General features: G+C 39.6%; 1 protein-coding gene across 2 annotated transcripts in view; it reads left to right on the top strand.

Annotated features, from left to right (window-relative positions):
* The window catches only part of HIPK3 (homeodomain interacting protein kinase 3), a 77,005-nt gene that overhangs the window by 6,567 nt on the left and 47,375 nt on the right, over positions 1-23,063 (top strand). For both annotated transcript variants that reach the window (XM_042785207.1, XM_042785208.1), the window contains one exon: positions 10,900-11,995. In XM_042785207.1, coding sequence (XP_042641141.1) covers positions 10,900-11,995 — 1,096 coding nt within the window. The remainder of the gene's footprint in view (positions 1-10,899; positions 11,996-23,063) is intronic.

Raw genomic sequence — 23,063 nt, 5'->3', positions numbered from 1 at the left:
AGTGCCTTGTAAAACTCTTCCTTCCTGTGTTTTCCTAGAAACTTTGGTCATCTGCTACTTCCTACCATCTTCCTTTCAATTATTCTGTGGGGTTTTTTATTTTTTTAAAAAAAATCATTAGGATTGCTTGCTTGTCTGTTCTAGTTGAGAATATTTTTCCACAGCTTGTTTTTGAAGATTTAAACTATTTATAGGGTTAGAGGAGGTCCTCATAAGATGTTTATTTTTCAGCACTTGATTCTGTTTAATATGGGAGTTTTTGGTGTTCAGGATCTTACTTGTGAAACCCTTTGGAAGGAACAGGCTTTGCTTGTAAGAGAAGTAAAAACCTCTTGTCTCCTCTTTCCTTATCTATCAGTTTAGTTTGTGATTCAGTATATTAATTGGTATTCAGCCTAATAGGAATGGATTGCTTTCATCAGATTCTAAAGGAGTTTTTAAATACCTTTTCTTCATGGCTTTTGAAATGATGCTATGGTCTAACTGCTTCCTTTGACTATGTCAGCTCTGAGCCCTGCAAGAGGATGTCATGGGAGATTATCTTAAGAAATATTTTGGGAACTCTGACAGGTGTCTCAAAACTAAATGTGTTTTAAAAACTCAGTTGAAGAGATGTCTAAACTTTGTTGTAAAGATTAAAATAAGAGCAATGTTAAAAGTTTATTTATGCTACAAATGGAAATATTATTAAATATGGAAGAACACACAACAGAGAAAGAAATGACACGTTTATCAATAGTATACTCTAGCTAGTGGAGTCATATGCTTGCCTTTCTTTTTGCATTCCTTTCTGTACAGTAGAATTAGTAAGTTCCTCTCTGTAGGAGAGAGAGAGAAATTTCTTGCACTGATGGCTTTGGGAAACATTATAATATGGGTTACTAGAGTTACTGATTTGTTAGGAAGCAAAAGGATGAGCCTTCTGTGAGAGAATATGCATTTCTGATGCACTGGGTTTTGCCTGTAGGAAACACTGTTTCCTCCACTTCTTAAGAAATATGAAAGAAGTGGTGAACACCTATTTTCTGTTACTTCTTTATTGTTCTATATATGCCGTGCCTAATTTACACAGCTGTGTTCAGTAAGCAACCAATGCTATGTCCATGATGTTGCTTACAATGAAAGAAAAACACCTGTTACTTAAATCTGTATTTGTAATATTTTACTTTTACGTATTCTGAAAAAAAAAAAAGAGCTTTGAGGAGTTGTCATTGTGTGTATATGTAAAAAAACCCCTTTCAAACACGTACATACTGGGTGTGTGTGTGTATACATATAATGTTTGTATGTATATATACCTCAATCAGTATATGTGTGAAAGTTGTTACTGGGTGTAGTTGAAATGACAGACCTGAAAACTGTAGCAAAAAAAGGCAAATGGAGAGGCATGTTGGTTTAGATGTCTTTCTTTACAGTTAAGTCAGATTTAAAACAAAAAAAGAAGGCTAAGGTTCTTATTTGCTGTAATATTTTTGTTGCTGAAGGAATTGAATATGATCTAGGTGTGCTGTCTTGGTAACTGCTTGATAACTAAGTTCTTGCTGGTCCTATTGGAAAAGTGATTATGATTTTTCATGTTTTTGGGGAAAGTTTGAACTCGAATGTTATTTACTGCTAGGTAAGTCTCAATGTGTAGGAAACAGTTTTATACACCTCCTGAACAGTTTTCTCTTGGTACAGTAGACCACAGTTTGCAAACTTCTGCATCACAGACTTGATGAGCTCGACAGGTTATTTGTGTGTGCACTGTTGCAGACTTAACGTGCAAGTCCTGTGGGGAGGACAGTAATTTTGTGTTGCTGTACTGATGTGTGCTTTGTCCAGCTGAGAATCTTTTTATTATAAGAAGGAGAAAGATGCTTTTGAATGAACTTCTTCCGCCTTGAGTAATTTAGAGGACTTGATAAAGAACCAACTTTTCATGGGCATGCAGATGTTCTGGCATGCCAACCATTCTGTGAAGGTAAAGTGGCAATGAGGAAGATAGCTATCTAGATTTATATTCTTACAGGAGCTGCGTTTAATGTTATCTAGAGCTATTATAAAATGAAGCTTCTAAATAAATTTCTTAGCTGGGTGGTTGTGCTTCTAATTCTAACAAAAGACCAGCAGACTAAGAATGTGAAATTAAGCTATGAAATAAAAATAAAATGTCTGGAAATAAGAAGGAGAAATGGCATATGTATTTGCTTGTTTGTTTTTAAAGAAGACAGTAGCATTTGAACAGGTGGCTTACCGACAGGTAGTTTGAGCTAAATCCCTCTATCAAATTTTATTTCTGCTCTAGGGAAGGTGTCAAAATCTTTTGGAAATACTTACAGCAATGGAAAAAATATGACTTTATGTCCTATGTCTTTACTTGCCTTGATCTCTCTTACTGTGTAGAAGAGTGACAGACAGTAGCAGGAGTTTGGATACATCCTTCAGCACTGTATTGCCATGCAGAACCCAAAGGTGTGGGCTCTCCTAAACACAACTGTTAGGGACTTATTTCAGTGTGCCCACTGGTTTCAAGTTCAAAAAGAGTTAGTCTTTTAAAACAAGAAATTAGGCTGGCGAAGCCCGTGCTGGTTGAAATGTGCTGTTTGTGTTGATGGTGGCACATTCTGCTTTGGATAGTGTGCTCTCATTCAGGGCTGATGACCGATAGTGCGCTGCTTGTGCTTTCTTTTCAGTTGCATAACAGCTTCTTGTCCAGCAGAAAAATAAATTCTTGAAGTATTGTTCCATTTGTCTTTTTAACTATGATTGCAGTCATACTGGCATCACAAGATTTAGCCTTTGATATTTGTGGAAAATATGAATATAGCGATTGTATTCTTCAGCACTGGTACAAATGGCAGCATTGAGTCTGAGGAGTTCACTCTGATATTTTATGTAAAATATATTTGTGTTCAGTGTATGGCATCAGTTCTGTTTCCAAGTATTGAGACAATGGTGCAATTGAGACTACTTCACATCACACTTAAATGAACTTATATTTTCAATTTCTGGTATCAGTGCAACATTTGTAGTGTCTGATTAAAAGCATCTCAAATGTTGGAGAAATGTAAAGTCAGCCCTGTAATATTTTTCTTAGGTGGGTAGTAACTATGTTTTACAACTGCAAATTAGGTTATTTTATCATCTGCTTCCCACTAAGACTCTCTCCAAGCTTGGATCCAACTTCTGGCCTTCCAGCCTCAACCTTCACCACTGATCTGTGCAGGACTGAGCTTTTGTCAGGCAAAAGCTACCATTGGTTCAGCTTAATTTTCTTGCTGTATGGAGGACCAAAATTCCTGAGCTCTGAAATATCTTCTGTGTTTTAATCAAAGATCGTAATCATTGCTTTTGTCATTAAACTTCTGGGTCTCTGGTTGCTGCCCCTAGATCTGGGTGTTGGCTTCTTCGGAGAGCTCGCATCAAAGGTGCGTCTGCATCTCGCTGTTCTCTGTGGTGGAGTGTGTGTGTGCCTGTGTAGGTCATGGCCAGGGTTGCCTCCATGGTTATGTGAGGAAACAATTCATGCGGCATGTGTTACTTGAAACACCTCAGTGCTTTCTCCTTTGCTCCACTCCCACCCTTCCATGGGCCAGAGAATCTGTTCACAGAGTTGGTTTCAAGGTGGCTGGGGGAGGTGGGATTCCTTGGACTTGCATCTCCTGGCTCTTTGTACTTTCTGTAGATGTGTTTTCCTTTATAATTAGCAAGAAATCTCCATTGCCAGTGCTTTGTTATGAATCATGCAGCTGGAGTAAGGGAATTCCTCAGGGTGAACAGTTCATGGGTATGAAAGTGCTCACATCAGTACAGCTTGTTCCGATACAGATCTGAAATAAACAATAACACAGAGGTGCTGCTACTACCAGTAATAAGATTTTTTTTCTGGGGAAAGGGAGAGGGGGCAACTATTTCAGCTTTATACCTGTTAACAGGAAAAGCTGGGTGGCACCTAATATAAAAAGAACGCTTTTTTTTTTTTATTTTTTAACCTGGGAAAAATGACAGTACCCTTATGGTGTTTTCAAAGTGATGCATAATGTAAATAAAACACTTAAGCACTACTGCTCAAATTACGCGTTTGCTGGAAGTTACGGAGCTTTTAGAAAGCCTCCCTTGCCGCCCAGCTGTGCCGAGAGAAGGGTGGGAGTGTGTTGAAACTGGTTCTCACTGATGGAGGCTTGAAAGAAGTTGGAAAACAAGTTTTCTTGAGTTAAATTGTAACTATAGTATCAGGTGGCTTTGCCTGTGGGGAATTTTACTGTAACACCGGCAACATAGTGATTGCGCTTCTCAGGGCAGTTGAAAGGGGCTGTTTATTTTGCAGAAGTAAAGGTGTAGTGTGGCAATTTCTCTTCAGCTTTGCTGCACTGTACATACTAACTAGTTACTTTGCTACCTACTCCTTTCCCCCCCTTACTCTGTTGTGAGGAAATGTCAATTTATAGTTAATTATTAATGGTGGTCAGGCCCGGAACAGCCTGTGCTGGTTGAGGCTGTTAGTCTGCCAAATTGATTGTATTTATGAATTTGCCTAGAACTACTTGAGAAGGCCGGAGATGTAATTTTAAGAATCTAGTAAAGAGTATTGTTACAGTTAGGTGAACATTAGCAAGATGTTACCAGAGGTGCTCCGCTTCTTGGAGCAATGTCTGCATGGTTCTCTGTTCAGTTCTGTAGAGATAAGCTTGACTGGATGGGGTCAAACTGTGAAGAGCATCCCATTTTATTGTCATCACTTTCTGAAAATATTTTAATTTATTTAAATAACACATTTAAAATAAATTCAGTGATTTACTTCATTATTTTGTTCATGCTTTCTTCAGAAGCACAGAATTCAGTCTTAACTCTGATCAAAATTCACACATTTTTTATAATTTGATGTTTAATAAGCCAAGTGTAGACTTCCCAGTTCTCAGTGCTTCAAACTTAGAGCCAAGGAGACTCATTTCCTTCTAAGGGTACCTATCTAGAGGTAATAACAATTGGTAAGTGTCTTGAGACAGGCTTTGTTTTCTACATCCCCTGCCGTATTCAGTAGCAGCATCTGGCATGTGAGGCAGCCTCAGTATTGGAGGACAGCAAGCTGGAGAGTTCCAGAGCCAACTTTAACTTGTGTGTGCCACTGCACTGGAGTGAAGTTATGATGGTCATCTTGCACTTGGGGAAGGAGAAGAGAGCTTTAAAAATATGTGTAGGGGGAATGGACAGACTTCTCTGAGACTGAAACTGAAAATTGATTCTGAAGCTACTTGGGTAGCTGGAGGCTGCCTGTGGTAGGTCATCTGGGGACTGTGCTTTTCAGCCCATCTTCTGATGGTTTTACTCTGCTTTGGTTTGCATCCTGGAGTTGTCTTGTAGTACACACATTTTTGTTTTTATTTTAAATTAAAGTTAACTGGAAGATGTGCGCCATCTGCTTATGAGTGTTCAGGCTCAAGCAACCTCCCTGAAATGAGCACAGAGTGAGGTTTTTCTTTAGCATCAGCTGCTTTGCTCTACATGTCCCCCTTTTATTGTGCTACTGAACTGGTTAATATAGGTGTAGTCTGACAAGCTGCTTTGGTTTGTATGAGGAAGCAGGAGTGGTCTTGATAAGAGGTGTGCAGAAAGAAGTGTAAGCTCAGTGAAATGATTTGTGACAAGGGGGTGAAAAGAAAGATCCACTCAGGGGTAGGTAAAAATGTGCAGTATATTATTTTCTTTTACCAGAAGACCTGCTTAAGAAAAAAAAAAAAACCAAAACCACCACCACCACCACCAAAAAAAAAAAAAAAAAAAACAAACCAAAAAAACCCAAACAAAACCCCTTCACTCTTTCCAGTGTAGCTATCAATAAGATTATATTGTAACTTGGATCCCCCAAAGTAGTAAAAAAAACAACCAATCAAACAAACCCCAGCAAAAAATCCCAAACTGCTACCACCCCAAACCAGCAAAAAAGCCTCCGTAACATGGCAATGCTGTTAATAGTAGAGGGTGTTCTGGTATTTTCTCTTTTTCTTCAACGTTTGTTGTGTATTTCTGCTGTCTGAGAGGGGGGATATCAATTTTATTAATAAACTTAGCTTAAAGTGAAGACCTCCAGCAGCTGGTTGTATTGGATAGTTGCATGCTGTTCTGGTGTATTTTGTTGCATACACGTTAATGTATACTAAAGAGTGCACTTCTGTCTGAAATTTCTTCTGAGCACTGCGTATGAGTGCATGCCAGAGGTCTTTAAGCAGTCTCAGGTGTAGGATACTGCAGGATTTGAATGTGCTTATTTCATGGGAATACCTTATTCACTCCTTATATAAAGATACTGTAGTTTCTCCAAATAAGACTGCATCTTGAAGTATGTGTTTAAAAAAAGGCAAACAAAATAATGGGGGTAAAGGAGAAGTGTTTAGGGGAAGGTAGAAATTAGATGCTCATATGAGAACTCTAAGACCATTATTACTTTTCTGGAGTAAAACTTGACATTTTTTTTAGTTCAGTCTGTCACGACTGCATCAAAGGTGATTCTCCCAGGGTATGTTACCTCTTTCATTTAGTGCTTTTTTTTTTTTTTTTTTTTCCCCCTTTGAGTTGCTAAAAATGTTCTTGTAAAAACTCAACTTCTTACCAGAGAACAGAGCTGTTACTGTGGTCAGAGCTCAGGGTCATGGAGTTAAGTCTAAGAAACACAGCTGCCAAAAAATGATAGACTAATTTTTTTTCCAACTGAAATCAATGTTAAAGTTGGGACTAGGTGCTTCCAGTGCTTCTGGAGTGGTTTGAATATCATGAACTATAGAAAACTTACTCTTTTTTGAACACCAGTGGTCCCAACAGGCTCAGGTGAGGATTTGAGTGGTGCTCTGACTGTGCTAGAGGACTGTCCTCCCCTTGTTCTCTCTACCACTGGATTGCTGTCCTGTCTTCAGAAAACCTCCTTAATTGCAGTGCAGGTTTATCACCGCTTTTTCAAAGTAATTGTCTTGATTTCATGCCATCAGCTTTGGCAACACGCTTACACAGGCAAATAGCTGCTCCAGAAGTTAAACCAAGCAAGATGTTCAGTTATAGCAGATCCTGGGCACACGGGCTCGCTGGGGCTGCGGCAGATTCACCAGGCAGATGCATGTGAAAGAGATGCAAGCGGGGCTTCTGGTGAAAAAGCAAGCAAAGTAGTTGGTTTTTTTTGTTGTTGTTTTTTTTGGGTTTTTTTTTTAGCAGCAACTTTGAAAAAATTTTAAAGAAAAAAAAAATTAGTTTGAGACTTTAGTGTATTTGGAGTAAATGTGCCAAATGTGGTGTTTGAGTTGCCCTAGAAGAACAGGAGGAACAGTAGGCTGCTGACAGGTCTGGCTAGGCCTGAGCTGTGCAGGTGTCACTGGAAGCTCCAAGTAGGCTTGGATATATGTGTGCTCCAGGATGGTCAGTGAGGGTTGATCTTTGAAGCACTAAGTAATGTGATCAGGGTAAGTTAATTATTTGAACATAATTACTATAGAAAAGAGGCTAAGTTCCATAGTCAATGATATGCTTATGCTGTGTACCAGGCACTTTGTAATGGGGTATGTTATTTAGGAGAGAATTCAAGAACTTAGAGATTTTTTGCCCTGTGTTTTGAGGTTGAGAGTCAGTCTTAAATCTCTGGCGTGGAGGAGAGGAGGCCAGTGGCAGTCCCATAATGTTTGGTGGTGAGAGCTTAGCTGCCGGCGGTCTCCCGCTTTCTACATCATCTGGCTCTGGGCAAACAGCTTTGGAAAGGAAAGGTCTTTGAAGTTTCTATTCTATTGCTGGGGCAAAAACCATTATAGGATGCTGAACTGAGGTGATATGATTGTTTTAATCACTCTTAAAATGTTAATTTGCATAAACTAAATCACAGCTCCAGAATAATTACGCTGTGCATTTTGGTTAGTTTTTGTTTGATCAGAGTCATTGCAATGTCTGGCTTAAATTTTATGTGACTCATCTGCAATTTAAATACCTATTGCTAGAATCTTCATGTGTTTGGTATGAAAAAGTGACTTAGTTAAAGTATTATTGGTATAGAATTTGTTTCTGAAAGCTGGTTGGACTGTTTTAAGCCATAACTTCCCTGAAACATTGTAGTAATTGACACTGGCATCCGTCCAGTGCCTTTTTCTTAGTGTTTAGTGTTATATGACTTAAAAGTTTAAGCCTGTTGTTTGACTGGTCTGTAAGGGGACATACCAGGGTCAGTGCAGAGATGAGAGCTGGAAGGTACAGCATCAGAGAGAGGTGAGGTCTATGCAATTTGAAGTAGAATTGAGATTCCTTGTCCTACATGCAGGCCAGGTACCACTGCCGTTGTCTTCCTCTGTCCAATGCTCTGCTGGCACACTCTGCTTCACGCTTGGTAAAGGGAGGTACAGCATGGAGCATGACCCTGGATGGTTTTGTGGCCCTGCTTTCCGTAGGGCTAGTGTCCTGACTCGGGGACGAATTTGAGGAGAAAACAGGACCAATGATGTGCTGTCACACGGGCTACACAGAACGTAGCTGCTGTGCTCGGGGGCTTTCTAGGCTGGCAAACTGCCTCCTTTTGTGCAAAACTGTTCTTAGTGACTAATTTCTGAGGTGTGAGTGTTCTTTCTGAGAAGCTGTACAGGTGTAGCCTTTCAAAAATGTGGTGGCCTCGAGGAAAGTGGAGTCAATCAGATTGAAATCTTGCTCTCAGTCTTGCTGGGAATTCAAAAGTTAAAACTATCCATAAACTTTTATTCTAACTTCTCTCTTAGCAAGGAAGTAATTGTGTTGGCAGAAAAAATATATATTAAAAATATATAGATACAGAATGTAGAAAATATATATAGAAAAATGTATTATTTTTCCTCCCTTCACATTCACTTCAAAATAAATGTTCTGTGAGAAATCTGTCCTTGTAAGTTCTCTACAATTATCAGCCAAGTTTTCAGAAATTATTTTGATCAGGGAGATATTTTGTGGGCCTGTAGAATGTTATGCTTAGCTAATTTAACAGGTTACTTTAGAGTGCAGTTTTTTTGTGGCCTAAGTATGAGTCTAATGTTTAGTTTCCAAATCTGAATTGAAGCGGAGGGGAAATTAGTGCCTCTACCCCCTACAGCTGTGTCACTGTTATGCAAGCTTCTGCAGTGGGATAGAATGTAACTTAGTGAAAGCACCTGCCTTTCATGAATAATTTAGTTTGCTGTACATCTTGATTTCCCCAGAAAGTTGCAATTGTTTAGGTGAACATACACACACCTCTAAGGTATTTTGGGCCCCATCACTTGGTTTGATTGATGTCACTTTCATGACGGTGAAATTCTTTGATCTTTGACAGTTGTGTCATTTGTCTGTTCTTAGAAGCCTGATGGTTTTTATGATGAGTAGGTTGGATACGCTGTGTAACAGGTAGTGTTGGCTCACAATTAATAGCTTTTAAGTTATTTTATATCATCATTGATAGATATTTGAATTGGTTATTTAACTTTTTTGTTACTGGGTTTTAAAATTGTCGTGGTTTGGGCCTGGTTGGCAGCCAACCACAATGCAGCAGCTCTCTCTCCCATCCCCTCCGGCAATGAGAAGGGACAGAGAGCCAGGATTGGGGTCCGAGATAGGACTGGGATGGGGAGAAAATTCCCCTTTCTGGTCACGAGCAAAAGGCAGACTCGTTAGGGGAAGGAAAAAAAGAACATACATTTATTACAGACACTAACAACACATAACAGAGTAGGACAGTGAGAAGCATTGCCACATCTTGAGAACACCTTCCCCCCAGCCCTCCCTTCTTCCTGGGCTCAGTTCTGCTCCCGATATCTCTACCTCCTCCCCCAGTGGCGCAGGGGCAGGGAATGGGGGGTGCAGTCAGTGCTGCCACTTCCTTCTTCATCTTCAGTGAGGGGAGTGTCCGGAACTTGTTCCTCCTGCTCCATCGTGGTTCCCCTCTCACAGGAGACAGTCCTCCACAAACTTTCTCCGACATGAATTCCTCCCAAGGGCTGCAGCGTTCCCCACACTGCTCCGTCATGGGTCACTAACTTCCTCTGACTGGAGTCCCTCCCACGGCTGCAGCCCTTCCCGAGCTGCTCCGGCGTGGGACTCCCCCGCATGCTGCAATCCTCCCAGCACTGAATTACAGCATCGGGGCTGCCTTTTCCCATGAGACCCCGGCCTTCTTCGGGCACAGAACCTTGATCATCAAAGCAAAAAACAGAGGCCATAAATCAATGTCTGCTCCACCGTAGATCTCCATGGGTGGCAGGGGGGGCCGCCCTGCCGTCTCACCACAGGATACAGGGGGGTCTCTGCTCCAGCACACCTCCCCCCTCCTTTCTTCCTCCGTTCCTCCACTGACCTTGGTGTTCATGCAGCTGCAGCAACTCCTCCTCACAAGTCCCACTGCTCGTCACCACGTCCCTTCTTAAATACTTTATCGCAGAGGCGCAGCCGATTGGCTCAGTTTTCCAAACAGAAGTGGAGCTGACGTGGAGCTGGGGGAGCTTTGAGAAGCTTCTCACAGGGGGCCGCGCCGATAGCCCCCTCCCCTGCCACCAAAAAACTCCACCATTCACTCAACCCAGGACAAAAATGAAAGCTGAGTTTTTAATAGCACAAAGGTAGTTCTCCCACTTGAAAAATTACAGGTAGTGGCCTGCTGCAGACTATTTCAGTCCTGCCCTGTGTCACCATCAGAAACACTGCTGTAACCTGCTGGTGCCACAGTCCTTGTGTACTGAAGTGTGTGCACTGGTAAGGCATGAGGACTTTGCTATTGTCCATAAGAAACTAAATACAAAGTAATTTTAGGCTGGCTCCTTCGGAAAATATACTCTTGTCCTGTTTTTTTGTTTTTTTTTTTTTTTTGTTTTTTTTTTTTTACAAGAAGTTACTGCAAAGCTTAGAAATGTGAATGGAAGAATCTCACTGGCTCTTCCTTTTTCTCTCCCTCTGTAGGTATGGCCTCACAAGTCTTGGTCTATCCACCATATGTTTATCAAACCCAGTCAAGTGCCTTTTGTAGTGTGAAGAAACTCAAACTAGAACCAAGCAGTTGTGTGTACCACGAAAGAACCTACCCACAAATCTACGTGAATGGTAAAAACTTTGGAATTTCTCCCCACAGGGTTAGTGCATACTTTCAGACTAAAAATCCGTTTGACAGACCTCAAGGACAGAACTTTTTGTTGCAGTCAAATGCTGTTGCTTTAAAAAATATTGCAGGTGCTACAAAAGCGTTAGCAGCGCAGGCGCAGCAAGCTCAGTTAGAGGCACCTCGGACTGGGACGCAAGGAAGCCGAACAGATATCCTGGAAGGACCCCAGCGATGTGGACTGAAGCGTAAGAGTGAAGAGCTGGATAATCAAAACAGCACGATGCAGATTGTTGATGAACTGTCCATCCTTCCTGCAATGTTGCAAACCAACGTAGGAAACCCAGTGACAGTTGTAACAACAGCTGCGACTTCAAAACAAAGTGGTACAAGTGGAGATGGAGATTACCAGTTAGTACAGCATGAGGTATTGTGCTCTGTGAAAAACACTTACGAGGTTCTTGATTTCCTTGGGCGAGGGACCTTTGGACAAGTAGTGAAGTGCTGGAAAAGGGGGACAAATGAGATTGTGGCAATCAAAATCCTGAAGAATCATCCTTCGTATGCACGCCAGGGACAAATAGAAGTGAGCATATTAGCAAGACTGAGTACTGAAAATGCTGATGAATTTAACTTTGTGAGAGCCTATGAATGCTTTCAGCATCGTAACCATACTTGTCTGGTTTTTGAGATGTTGGAACAGAACTTATACGACTTCCTGAAACAAAACAAATTCAGCCCTCTGCAACTGAAAGTAATACGGCCTATTCTGCAACAGGTGGCCACTGCACTGAAAAAACTAAAAAGTCTGGGTTTAATCCATGCTGACCTCAAACCAGAGAACATCATGTTGGTGGATCCTGTTCGGCAGCCTTACCGGGTTAAAGTAATAGATTTTGGGTCTGCCAGCCATGTATCAAAGACTATTTGTTCAACCTATTTACAATCTCGGTATTACAGGTAGGTGTCTTTTACTTTGTTTTTAACTTCTAATAGAACAAGGTTTAAACATTTGTTAAAGGTAATGACTTCAATAGTTACTTCTGAGAATAATTTGGAAAACATTAAGAACCATCTAAGAACGAAGGCCATACTAAGAAAATGGTTAGTTACCATTTCAAATGTGAATATTTGCTTGAATATTTTTGTAGTGTTATTTTTTTCTAGAAGTATGTCTTGTGTTGCACTCTAAAGTCATCACTTTACTGTTATTTTAAGGCATCTGAGACTTTTAAAAAGGAAAATAGGAAAAATTTCACTTGCTTAAAATGCCTTTCCTGCTTTCCTAATATGATGAGTTATTTTTCTGTAAGCAGCTGGACAATGTACTGGAAGTGCCATATTTTTATAACTTGTTGCCAGAGATTATGTAAATGCCTCTGCTTTTCTCTAGCACTTGTAAATATTTTGCCTGGTTCTTGTAAACTCAAATCTGATTGCCTTCAGCACCTGTGGACTTCAGTGTACTTCTGGAGTTAGTGCTGAAAGGATACCTAAATGTTTAAGGTGATACCAGACAGGAATTTAAAGTGGTTTTGGTACATGGTTGTATTCTGTATTGGCCTCAAAATGGAGGTGTATTTCTGATTTTGTTTTTTAATTCTTTCTTCATATAGTTATTCTATCTGTGTAACGTGTAAAAGCTATTAGTATTTAACACCCGAGGTCCTCTGTTTTCTGTATAACCTGAACTTGTCTTGATTGAAGACCTTTTTCAGTTCTGCTTTGCATCATTGGCAATAGTAATGTCCTGGGTATTACCTGTCTCTGCAAATTCAGTGAAAAGCTGGCAAACTAGGACAGTGAGTAATTTGAAAAAAATTTTAAATATTTTTACAGCCATGTTGGAAGTGAAAACTTGTACAGTGCAGTTCTGGGCTTGATGAAATTAGAGATTGGGGTTCATGCCAAAAGGATCTAACTATTATTTGACTGTAGCTTGTAAACAGGAACATTTCATGTACGGTGCTCATCTAAAATACTCTAATTCATCACCTGCATTTCCCCATCACTTAATTACAAACTGCAGCTAAGGGTTTAAAAACTACACAAAGTTCATCAACAGAAAACTAAATTGGGAAACCATATGGATTAATGCATACTCACATTATTAAAAAATGTGCATGAGAGGAAATAAGAAATTAAGTAACTTGAGAGTTCATTTTTGGTATAATAGCTGTACACCACTCTAATGTATTTCTGGGCCCTGGAACACAAAAATGTGCAAGTGTTGAAAAGGTGGCATGAATTTTGCGAGGCTTTAGACAAGTGCAAATGTCTTATCATCAGTTCTCCTGTACAAATTCATAATTCAGCAGATACTCGGGATGAGTGGGCTGAGAATATTTCCTTATGTATTTTGGCTTTTTATTTATTGAAACAATTACAGATTATTGTGACCTATTGCCATTTCTCCCTCCTGCCTCCCCAAGCAAGGGAGAAGCTGTAGACAGCCAGGCTGGGTGGTCCTACTGAGGTACTTCATTCTTGACTAACTAGTTTCAAATAGTTTTTTTCCATTTCAGATGGATCATTAGACATAGCATTGTTGTGCTTGTCAAGTTACCTACTTAGAAATTTTAGCTGTAGTTTTACTTGGGTTGATGTTCCTTTGCACCTATATTTTATATAGAATTTTGACATGCTTGGTTGAGCATATCTATATGCTGGCAAGGTCAATGTGCGACTCCTTGGCACCTTGTGTGCATTTTAGATGCTTGTATGGCATTACACACACTAAAGTGTAAGTGGGGTTTGTTGTGGATGTAAGTTCAAAAATATTTATTTCCTCCCCCTCATCCCCCAAGAATAAGACTCATGGATGTGTATGCTTGTCTTGGCTCAATGATGTTGAATGATACTTGTATAGACTGATATAATGTGCACCTAAAATTCCCTAGTTACTAAGTTGCAGTTACATGCTTTGTAAATATTCAGGCTGTTCCACAGAAGATCATATTCTTTCATCTTGTGTAGTTTCATAATCATTCTATAAAGTAGCATTTAAGTCAGTATTTTTTTGAAAGTAAAAAGGATGTACTAAAAGAAAAAATGTTAGGGTCTATCTACTTGGGTAGTTTTGGTGTTATATTTAACTTAAATACTAGTGGAGATAATTTTGAAACTGCCTTAATTTTGAAAATAAATTTATACTTTAAAAATTATTTTCAGCAGAAAGTTTACTTCTGAAAAGGTTTTTAGCATGCTGGATTTCATTGTGGATGCATGGTCTTCTAAGTGATGCAAATTAACTTTGTGTAGCTTGGCATGCAGTTTTTCAAACTTTCTTTTTATTGTGTTTGGAAGCACCTGACTAATGTAAATAATATCAGAAAATAGATATTTGATCTCAAAGGTCTCAAAATAGATGATGTCAGGAAAATTTGAAGAGAAAAGCCTTAAAGAACAATGAGAAGGGCCTCCAGGCAATATACTGTATTGATGGCATTTATTTTGCAAGAGACTGTGCTTCTTGTCAAACAAATAAGGTGCTACTTCATAAAATATAACTATACTGAAATGCTTTTTGTATTAGAAAAGGGTGGGTGTGATAGTGCAGATTTGACTTGTTTGACTATGACATGTTAAAACAGACCCTTTAAAAAAATCAAGCAGCAGTTAGGACATTGAAATTTCTCTTCCCTCCTCCATGCTTAGTGGTGCTGTGTGTTTAGGTTACTGAGCAAGAAAACATTAGTTTAAATAATATTTATTTAAAGCTTCAAGCTGAATTAATCCAATTAGAGTTCAGATTGGAAATATTTTTAAAAAAATTCTTGTTCTCTACAAGACCTCTTTTATAAGTGTGATCCCATCTGTATTCTTGTGTACAATATTTGAAAATTGTTTCTGTGCTACGATGTATGTGTAGTCATCAGCTTTACCTGTAACTCTCACCAGTGGGGATCCTTGCATGGTCAGAGATGACAGTGCATGAGACTTTGCTTCACCATGTGACAAGCACAACATGCTAATTTGGTATTTATATAGATATTTCCTAGGTAAATGTGACATGAACCTGGCCTTTCTGATGTGCGAAAGCACTCAGCCAGGCCCAATAATTTAAAGAAAGTTATTGAGAGGAAACATTTTGTTTTAAAATGACTACTTTAGGATCTGAGGTCTTAGAAAAAGATGAAATGAAATGCCCTTAGATGAGAGGAAGCCGGGCTGCAACCCCGCAGCATCGATGCTGCTTCTCAACCCTGCGGTGCCAGTGCCGTCCTGCTCCAGGGGTGTCCCTGCCCCTCGTCCTGCTCACCTGCAGCTGCCAGAGTGCCCATGCCAGCCTGGGGAGGGAGGGGAGGAGGGGGCCTGTGGGGAAGGGAGGAACTGTTATTTGTGGCAGCACTCCTAACTTATGCCATGGTCATTTTAAAGAATAGGATTAGCATTTTCTCCATGGAAAGTGTATGCCCACCAGTGTCTGTAGAGGTGTACGCTGAATGCTCAGGCGAAACCCATAAAGAAGTTTTGCAAAAGTGAATAAAGAGAAGGGGTGGTTTGTGTGTGTGTGGTTTTTGTTTTCTTTCTCCTCCCCTCCCTGGTTATGGTGTTTATTCTGAATGGTAGCGTCAGTATTTCGCATGTGTAAGAAGTGAGTAATGACTTGGAAAAATAAGTAATAAGAGGATTAGGATTTAAGGCAGGGAACGTAATACAGCGAGGTGAATGGATAATGGGCTGACTTACCTTAGTCTATACTAGAAGATGTGACATAATGATGACTATTGGAGACATTACAGTACTTTTGTATGAGGAGAGATCATAAAAGTTGACACTAATTGAGTTTTAAAAGGGTATAAACAAGCAGAAAAATGGAGGCAAACTGGATGTAATGATAATGATTTGATGTTTTCCTGTTTCTGTTTCAGCTTTGTCAAGCAAAGAGAAAGTAAAAAAATAGTTAAAACAAGTATAAAAATACTTTTTGACATTTCATTACCTTTTAGAAACTCATGGCTGTTATGTATTGCTAGAAATTAGAGTATGGATATGAATAAATGCTAACCACAATACACTCTAAGTCACAGATTGTTATTTTTTATTTGCTTTAATGATGAAATGTTATTCTGAATACTCTTCCCCTAAAAGAGTGTCTGTGCTTGCACGCTGTTTTTATACTGGTCTGGATTTTAATAGCTCTGGGCTAGAGAGATCTGGTATTTGAAGCCTTTTCTTTGCTGCTGGCCTTGCACATTAAGACTGTTGACCTTTTATGAGTGATCTAAGAAGGTAAATAAATAGGCAGTGTATATGTTTTAAAAATGAAAAAAAACCAAAACAAAACCCTTACGTCATCGGTAATCAAGCTTTTGTCATATATGGAGATGATAAGTATGTTGCTGTCCTTTTGGTCAGCTGTGCCCCAAATCACAAAAAGGGGAGTGCTGCGTCTAAAATCAAAAGCTTGTTTTCTCCTTAGTGCATGGTGCAGGCTGCAGAGGAGGGAAATCAACGTATTTATTTGTCTGGTGTTTTGTGCTCATCTGGTGAGGCAGGAAGTCTTCCCAGGGCATGGTGTTTCTGACTGGGGGTAATATTCCTTTGCATTGCCTCTCTCCTGAGGTTATACGTATTTAGGGAAGCAGGTGTGATAACAGGGGGTTCAAAATGTCAGGGTCCAAAGAGCAGTAACCTCCAAGAAGACTCGAGTGATCTGAAATGGTCAAGGTTGTCCTGCCCATCTGCTTCAGGGAGCAGAGTTACTTTCCTTTCTGTTGCTGTGAGAAGCATTGGCCTCCTCAGCGTTTTACATTCAGAGATAACTCTTTAGGCCTGGTTTTACAGCAGACCTCTTCTTTCTTCTGGTACTCCCCTGAGGAGTCTTTTTTCCCAGAGAAACTTTAGTTGAAACCTATGTATAATTTCCCCTTTTTGAAATAGCTATGTGCAACACCAGCAGTTAGAGTTCTGTTTTACTTGTTAGCTAATTCCCATGTGACAGCGATAACTTCTGCACCTTGCTGTTGTCTGTACCATTCAGTGGTGTTTAGAGCAGGTGAAGTTGCATTTAAAGGACACACAGTTCTATCTAATGGTAACATCTATGTAGCAGGGCTTGTTAGTGATGAAGCCTCTCTCTTCTCTGATACTCTTCTCCCACTTGTTGCTTGGCTGTAACACCAACTGAATTCATAAAATGCATTGCCATGTTTGCATTGCACGTTGAGTGTAGATCACTAAGAGAGAGCTGTAGCAGTGTTTGTGTGTGCAGAGCTTCATGATTTCTAGAGTTTGCTGTTGGTTGGGAGGAGTTACTGCTTAATTGTTTTTTTTTCAGTGGGTATCACCTTCATGTTGATTGAATTGGGGCTGTCTCCCTAAAAGACAGGATTTTGAAAATGAGACTTATGAAACCTTATAAAACTTTACCATTCATAAAATCCTTCTAGTATCATGGATTTAATGGTAGCCATTGCAGGTGTGGGAGTGAGCGCATTACTTGATTAAGTGCTACTTACGCACAGCCTCCAAATCAAGTTGAACAGTTGCTGCTCCGGTTGCCTGTGTAGCTGCCCTGATGGTTATGTTTCCTATCTTTCGCCTACTGTCTCCCAAGAAAACATCTGCTTCAGCATACTGTATCAGATTATACTGCTATTAGAATACAGCTGGAAATTTTACTGAAAAATGTGTTTCAGGAACAAGCACTCAGTTTCCTGATGGAAGCATGTTCCTCTTGGCATCCATCAGTCTGTACAGAACCTGCTGTTTAGTTTGGGAAAATTAAATGAGTGGGAAGCAGTATAATTGATCTCCGTATAAAACAGGGCATCAGCTGAACCTGCGGTAGGCTCATGGGCAATTTGAGTGATGCTGGCAGAATGGAAGGTGTCTGACTATTAAGGGACACTTGTAACTTGGAAATGTTTTTCTGCTGTGCTGGTGACATAAGTAAAATGTGATCCTAGTTATTCAGCAGCGTACCCATAAGGAAAAGCAAATGATGTGAATAGATGCACTCAGTGGAGTCAACTCATTCCTGAATCGGACAGTGATATCCTCCCTCCAGCCTTCCAACTAAGGATAGTTGCTAATCAGCAGAGTTGTTCCAGACAAAATGCCAAATGTCACTAGTGTTGTGGTGGAGCTCAGAGAGATGGAAAAATTGCTGTTGGATGTATTCCTGTTGGACGAGAGCAGGCTTTTCCCCCTCTCCTCCCCTTACCCTCCTCTCCCATGAAGGATCAGAGAGGTTAGAGGAAGAATGATGATCATTGTGTCCTGTGGTTCTGACATAGTTTTCACTTGCCCAGTCAGTTCTGCTGCAGCATGGAAAAGTGATATGATCCGGTGTGATCTCTTCTGCTTTAAAGGATTTTGGAAAAAGAATAAAGTGATTGAGTTCTGTGGCTTAATTACTGCCTATGACTGGGATGTAGCAAGGGCTATATGCATGCTCTGAGACTGTTGCACTAGTACAGCTTTTTATTTATGACTTTTTCAACTTTGTACTTAGTTTCAGAATAAACCACCAAGGGCTTATGTTGTTTGTTTCCCCCTAAAATTTATTTAATCTGTTGTTCTTCTTTCTTAAGCACTTTCCTTTAAACCTAGAAAAAAATGCCCGTGGCTGTAAATGCCTGGAGAGGCTTGTTTTCTCACTGGCCTTTAACTTGATTAGATGGAGTCCTTGTCACTCCAGGGACTCTGGAGAGTACAGGCGGACAGTACCTCCCTAGGGTCTTTTTGTTAAATTGAATGTTTTCCTTTTATAGGCTAAGGTTGTCAGCATGATGGGTTATTATGACTTACTCAGTAACACATCTGTTGTATCTGAGTAACTGGTTGATTATCTTCTCCTAAAATCTGATCAACATACAACTTACATAGGTTTATAATATCAGTTAAAAACTTATATACAAATAAACACATATCTTAATGCAGATTTTCGTTATAGGGATGACCAAGGAGTGAAGTTGTATAAAATTGAAATCAGGAAGCAACTGCTTTTTCAAGTCTACTCATTGCTGTCACATACTTAAAGTTTCTAAATTAGCTTTATCTAGTGGCATGTCTTGATTTTTCTCCCTTCACAATGCCTAATATTCTTGCTTTTTTTTTTTTTTTTTTTTTTTTTTTAATTCAGGGTTTTAGATGTTTAAATGGGAAGCAAAGCACTGTTAATAAATTGAGTTTTCTGTCCAGGAAGCACAGTACGAGAACAAGCTAAAAATGCCTCTGTAAACAACTTGCACTTGAGCATGCTAGCAGATGTTATTCTATCACTTTGAACTGTGCATCACTGAAGTGTATTGGGATATCTTAAAATAGTCAGGGGTGGTGGCCAGAGACTCTAGACTACTATAGATGGTGAGGCTGTTTCGCTGTTGCAATGAAACAAGCCAGAAGTACATGCTGCTAAGGTCATTTGCTTGCTCAAGGTCAGCATGTTCAAAGTCAGCTGCTGTACTAGTGAGCATGGTTACTGTCAGTAGTATATATAAGAAAAGAGTTGTGAGTGATAATAGAAAGGAATTGCTTTTACAAGTGAACTGGGGCACTTTTTTTTTTTTTTTTTTTCCCCTCCTTTAAAGTTACAGGACTGTGATAGCTGGTTTATTTTCTTATCTGAGCAGACAGAACTTAATATCAAGATAAGCTTTTGTGGCTTGTGCATGCAATTTAGAAAGATTTTTGTTAGCATTTTTTGCATAGTGTTGATTTTTTTAATTGTCCTCCTATTTTAAACTTCTATTTCATGATTACTGTGACCTAACTAATACCATTGCAAGTATTCTCCATGAGTGGCAATCTGAGCTCATTCTAACTTCATGTCTATATAGCTACGTTATAAGAGATGATGTAGTTTCAATTCTCTTATTTTCTAGTCAACATAACATGGTCTCTTAGACCTTATTCTCTCTTCATAGAAGCAGAAAAAAAGATTAGATTTTTTTGGTAATAGTGAGGTTTTGTTCGCCCCCCCCCCCCCCCCCCCCCCATATGCTGTGGGAAGAAAAATGACAGGGTTACTGTAATTTCGCAACTTTTTTTTTTTTTTAAATCCTCTCTGAAGATCCAGAGGAGTATCGTGGGGAATGGGAGTGGATGAAATGGCAGCCAGCCAGCCTTTGAGGTGTTGGTTGTTTTTCTGAGCTGGAGATTTTCTGAGTAATTTAAACTGGGATAACACATATGAAGCATTTGAAGATACCTGCTGGAGATTCTAGTGATGTCAGCCCAGATTTCAAATTAATGGTGATGGTAGGAACAGCAACTTAAATCAGAGTTCAGACGATGGTTCTCTTGATCTTTAGGCTGCTTTGGTTTGAACAGAAGGGAAAATCTTTCATAATCTCTAAGGTGAAAGAGCTCTTGATTCTTGCTGTATTTAATTTTTTGGGGGTTGAATGATAGACTTAAGTTTGTCATGGCTAAGTTTTGGGATGCAACTTTTATTTTTCACACATTAAAATAGATCTGAAATGTGATCCTTTTTTTCACTGTGCTGATATTTCAGTCAAAGATTTATTCATCACACATCTGTGTGTACATGAGTGTGGATATATTGGATATCTTAATTGCAGAAAATATCAGTGGTAACTACAACGCTATATTTGTAAATACTGTGTCTAACTGCTTCCACTGTGCCTGTTCTGAAAATGACTGTGTATTTCTGTTGGAGGAGCAGGTAGTACTAGATCTAAATGAACGTGATAGGGACTGATGTATAGGCTTTTCTTTCTATCTATTCCACCCTTGTCTTCAGAGGAGACCTTCTGCATCAGCTCATGGCATCCAATGCGAGTGAAGAGGATGAAGTGGACGTGTGAGGGAAGGAGTCTTCTGCATGGTTGAGTCCACACAAATTGGCAGAGCTGCTACTCTGCTGACACAGCCTGTGAAAGGGGGAGGATGCATCACAGCTGGGGGCTCATCCCATTAGTCACAGAAGGCCAACTGCCTCATTTGATCTGAAAATCAAGCAGGTTCAACAAGTGCAAATAGATAATGTGGGTGTGTTTAGGACATTTAACTTTTGTGCTGGTTCAGACCAAACCCAGCAATAAAACACTATCATGATTAAAAAACAAAACCAGAGAAAAGAAAAAACTTTTGTGTATTCTGGCATTAATTAGAAAGGGGTAGAGGTGTCTCTGACATAAAAATAAGTATTTGGGATGTAATTAATCATAGAATGCCAGGCTGGAAGGGACCTCAAAGATCATCTGGTCCAACCTTTCTTGGCTAAAGCACAGTCTAGACAAGATGGCCCAGCACCCTGTCCATCTGAATCTTAAGTGTCTAGTGTTGGGGAGTCCACTGCTTCCCTGGAGAGGTTATTCCAATGGCTCATTGTTCCCACTGTGAAAAATTTTCCACTTGTGTCCAATCAGAATCTCCCCAGGAGTAACTTAATTGAGTAAAATTAAATTTACTTAAGTAAATTTAGAGTTCATATGAAAATAAGTTGTCTGGAATGTCCATATTGTCCAAAATTGGTTCTAGGAATTGAATCGGAACAATTTTTTTCATTATTTTTTCTCAAAACTTCCCTGGTAACTTTAGGATATGTGCATTTCATAGCTTCTTTGAAAAACTGCAAACATTACATTGCTTATGTACAAGGCTTTTATATAAATGTAACACTATATGACGCTTTTAAACTGTATACTACTGTAGTTTTATCAACTGAAACTTCATTATTTTTAAAACTGCTTTGACTTCTTAGGGTATGTTGCTGTAGGTTGCAAATTGGTAATACCACTTAATGATACTTGACAAAAAGGTCCAATGTCAAAAGTGTTATTTGCAATAATAGCACTAGATGTTGTACTGAGTGCCTTTTTTGAACACCAGTACTGTTTAAAATTTTGAGCTGTTAATTTTCTCACTCTTGATAATTAATCTTTCACTTCTTGCCATCCAGTGCTGTTTTAGCTCAAGATCTATTGTATATTTCTTAATATAAAGTGTGCTATTTGGCTATGTGTGTTTTTTTTTAAGAGTGTTTTTTAATACCTTGAAATTTTTAACAGCATTTCTACACACCCATGTGTGTTGTCCCGTGTGTCATTTCTGCACCACACCACACCCCCCACACCCCCCTGACTGGTTTCTGAGGTGCATTTAAAACATCTTCTGTATCTTCTACATGGCCAAGTTTTCTAACTTCAGTAAAGTGTCTGTAGTTCATGGGGTTTGGATTTTTGTCTTACGGTAAATCCTTAGAGAACTACCTGATGAATGAATTCTGTGTTGGCTGCTACCAGTGGGTGTCAGCAGGGCTGGAGAGACCTTCAGCTGCTCCTCCGTGCCTGCAGCACACGGGATGGCAGGGTGGTGTCTGTGCACTGATACACTTGCTATTCCCATCAGAGACAATCACACTGGGTGCAGCATTGTGTGGAGATGCAGCCAGCTATGGACACTTTACCTCCCTCAAGGAGTAGCTAGAAGTGAAGCAGAGGGCCTTGGCATTTTTGGTAACCAGAGCACGAGAAAGTAGAACAGGAGGATATAATTTGTAGATTATATGGTACAGCTTCTGACCAGTTTTCATCTAGCCTTGAATTATTTCAACAACTTCCACTGAGAAATTATTCTTGAATCAAAAGCTTTCCTGTACCTGCAAAGTAGCTGGGAAAGCTCTGTAGTTAAAGCTGATGTCTGTCTGATTATGCTGAGTAGTTTCTGTAGAGAAACGCACTAACAAAAGTCAAGTGCTTAACTGATACTGAAGTTTCTCTCTTGCTGTTTTTTTTTACTGGTCTCCCTGCCTTACCAGTAGATGAACTGTATGAGTCTCTTCCCTCACTGATTTGACAGACACCTGTTTTTTCATGACCACCACTTATGTCCGTAGTATTGTGTTGCTCTGTGTAATTTTCTGATTTAGCATAGTATTTCATACAGGCAGCATTTGTTTAGCTGTTAAAAACCTACCAAAAATGTTAGAAACCTGACAGGTATTTAACAAGGAAAAAAACTGCAACACTGTAGGGGTATTACATAGAAGGATAATCAGGAATTAGCAAGTGTCGTTAGTGCCCAAGTACTTCATGCTGCCCTCTGAATTACT

This window comes from Tyto alba, unplaced genomic scaffold (genome assembly GCF_018691265.1).
Source record: "Tyto alba isolate M040663 unplaced genomic scaffold, T.alba_DEE_v4.0 Super-Scaffold_8, whole genome shotgun sequence".
NCBI classification, from domain to species: Eukaryota; Metazoa; Chordata; class Aves; order Strigiformes; family Tytonidae; genus Tyto; species Tyto alba.
This window is presented reverse-complemented; position numbering and strand designations above follow the sequence as displayed.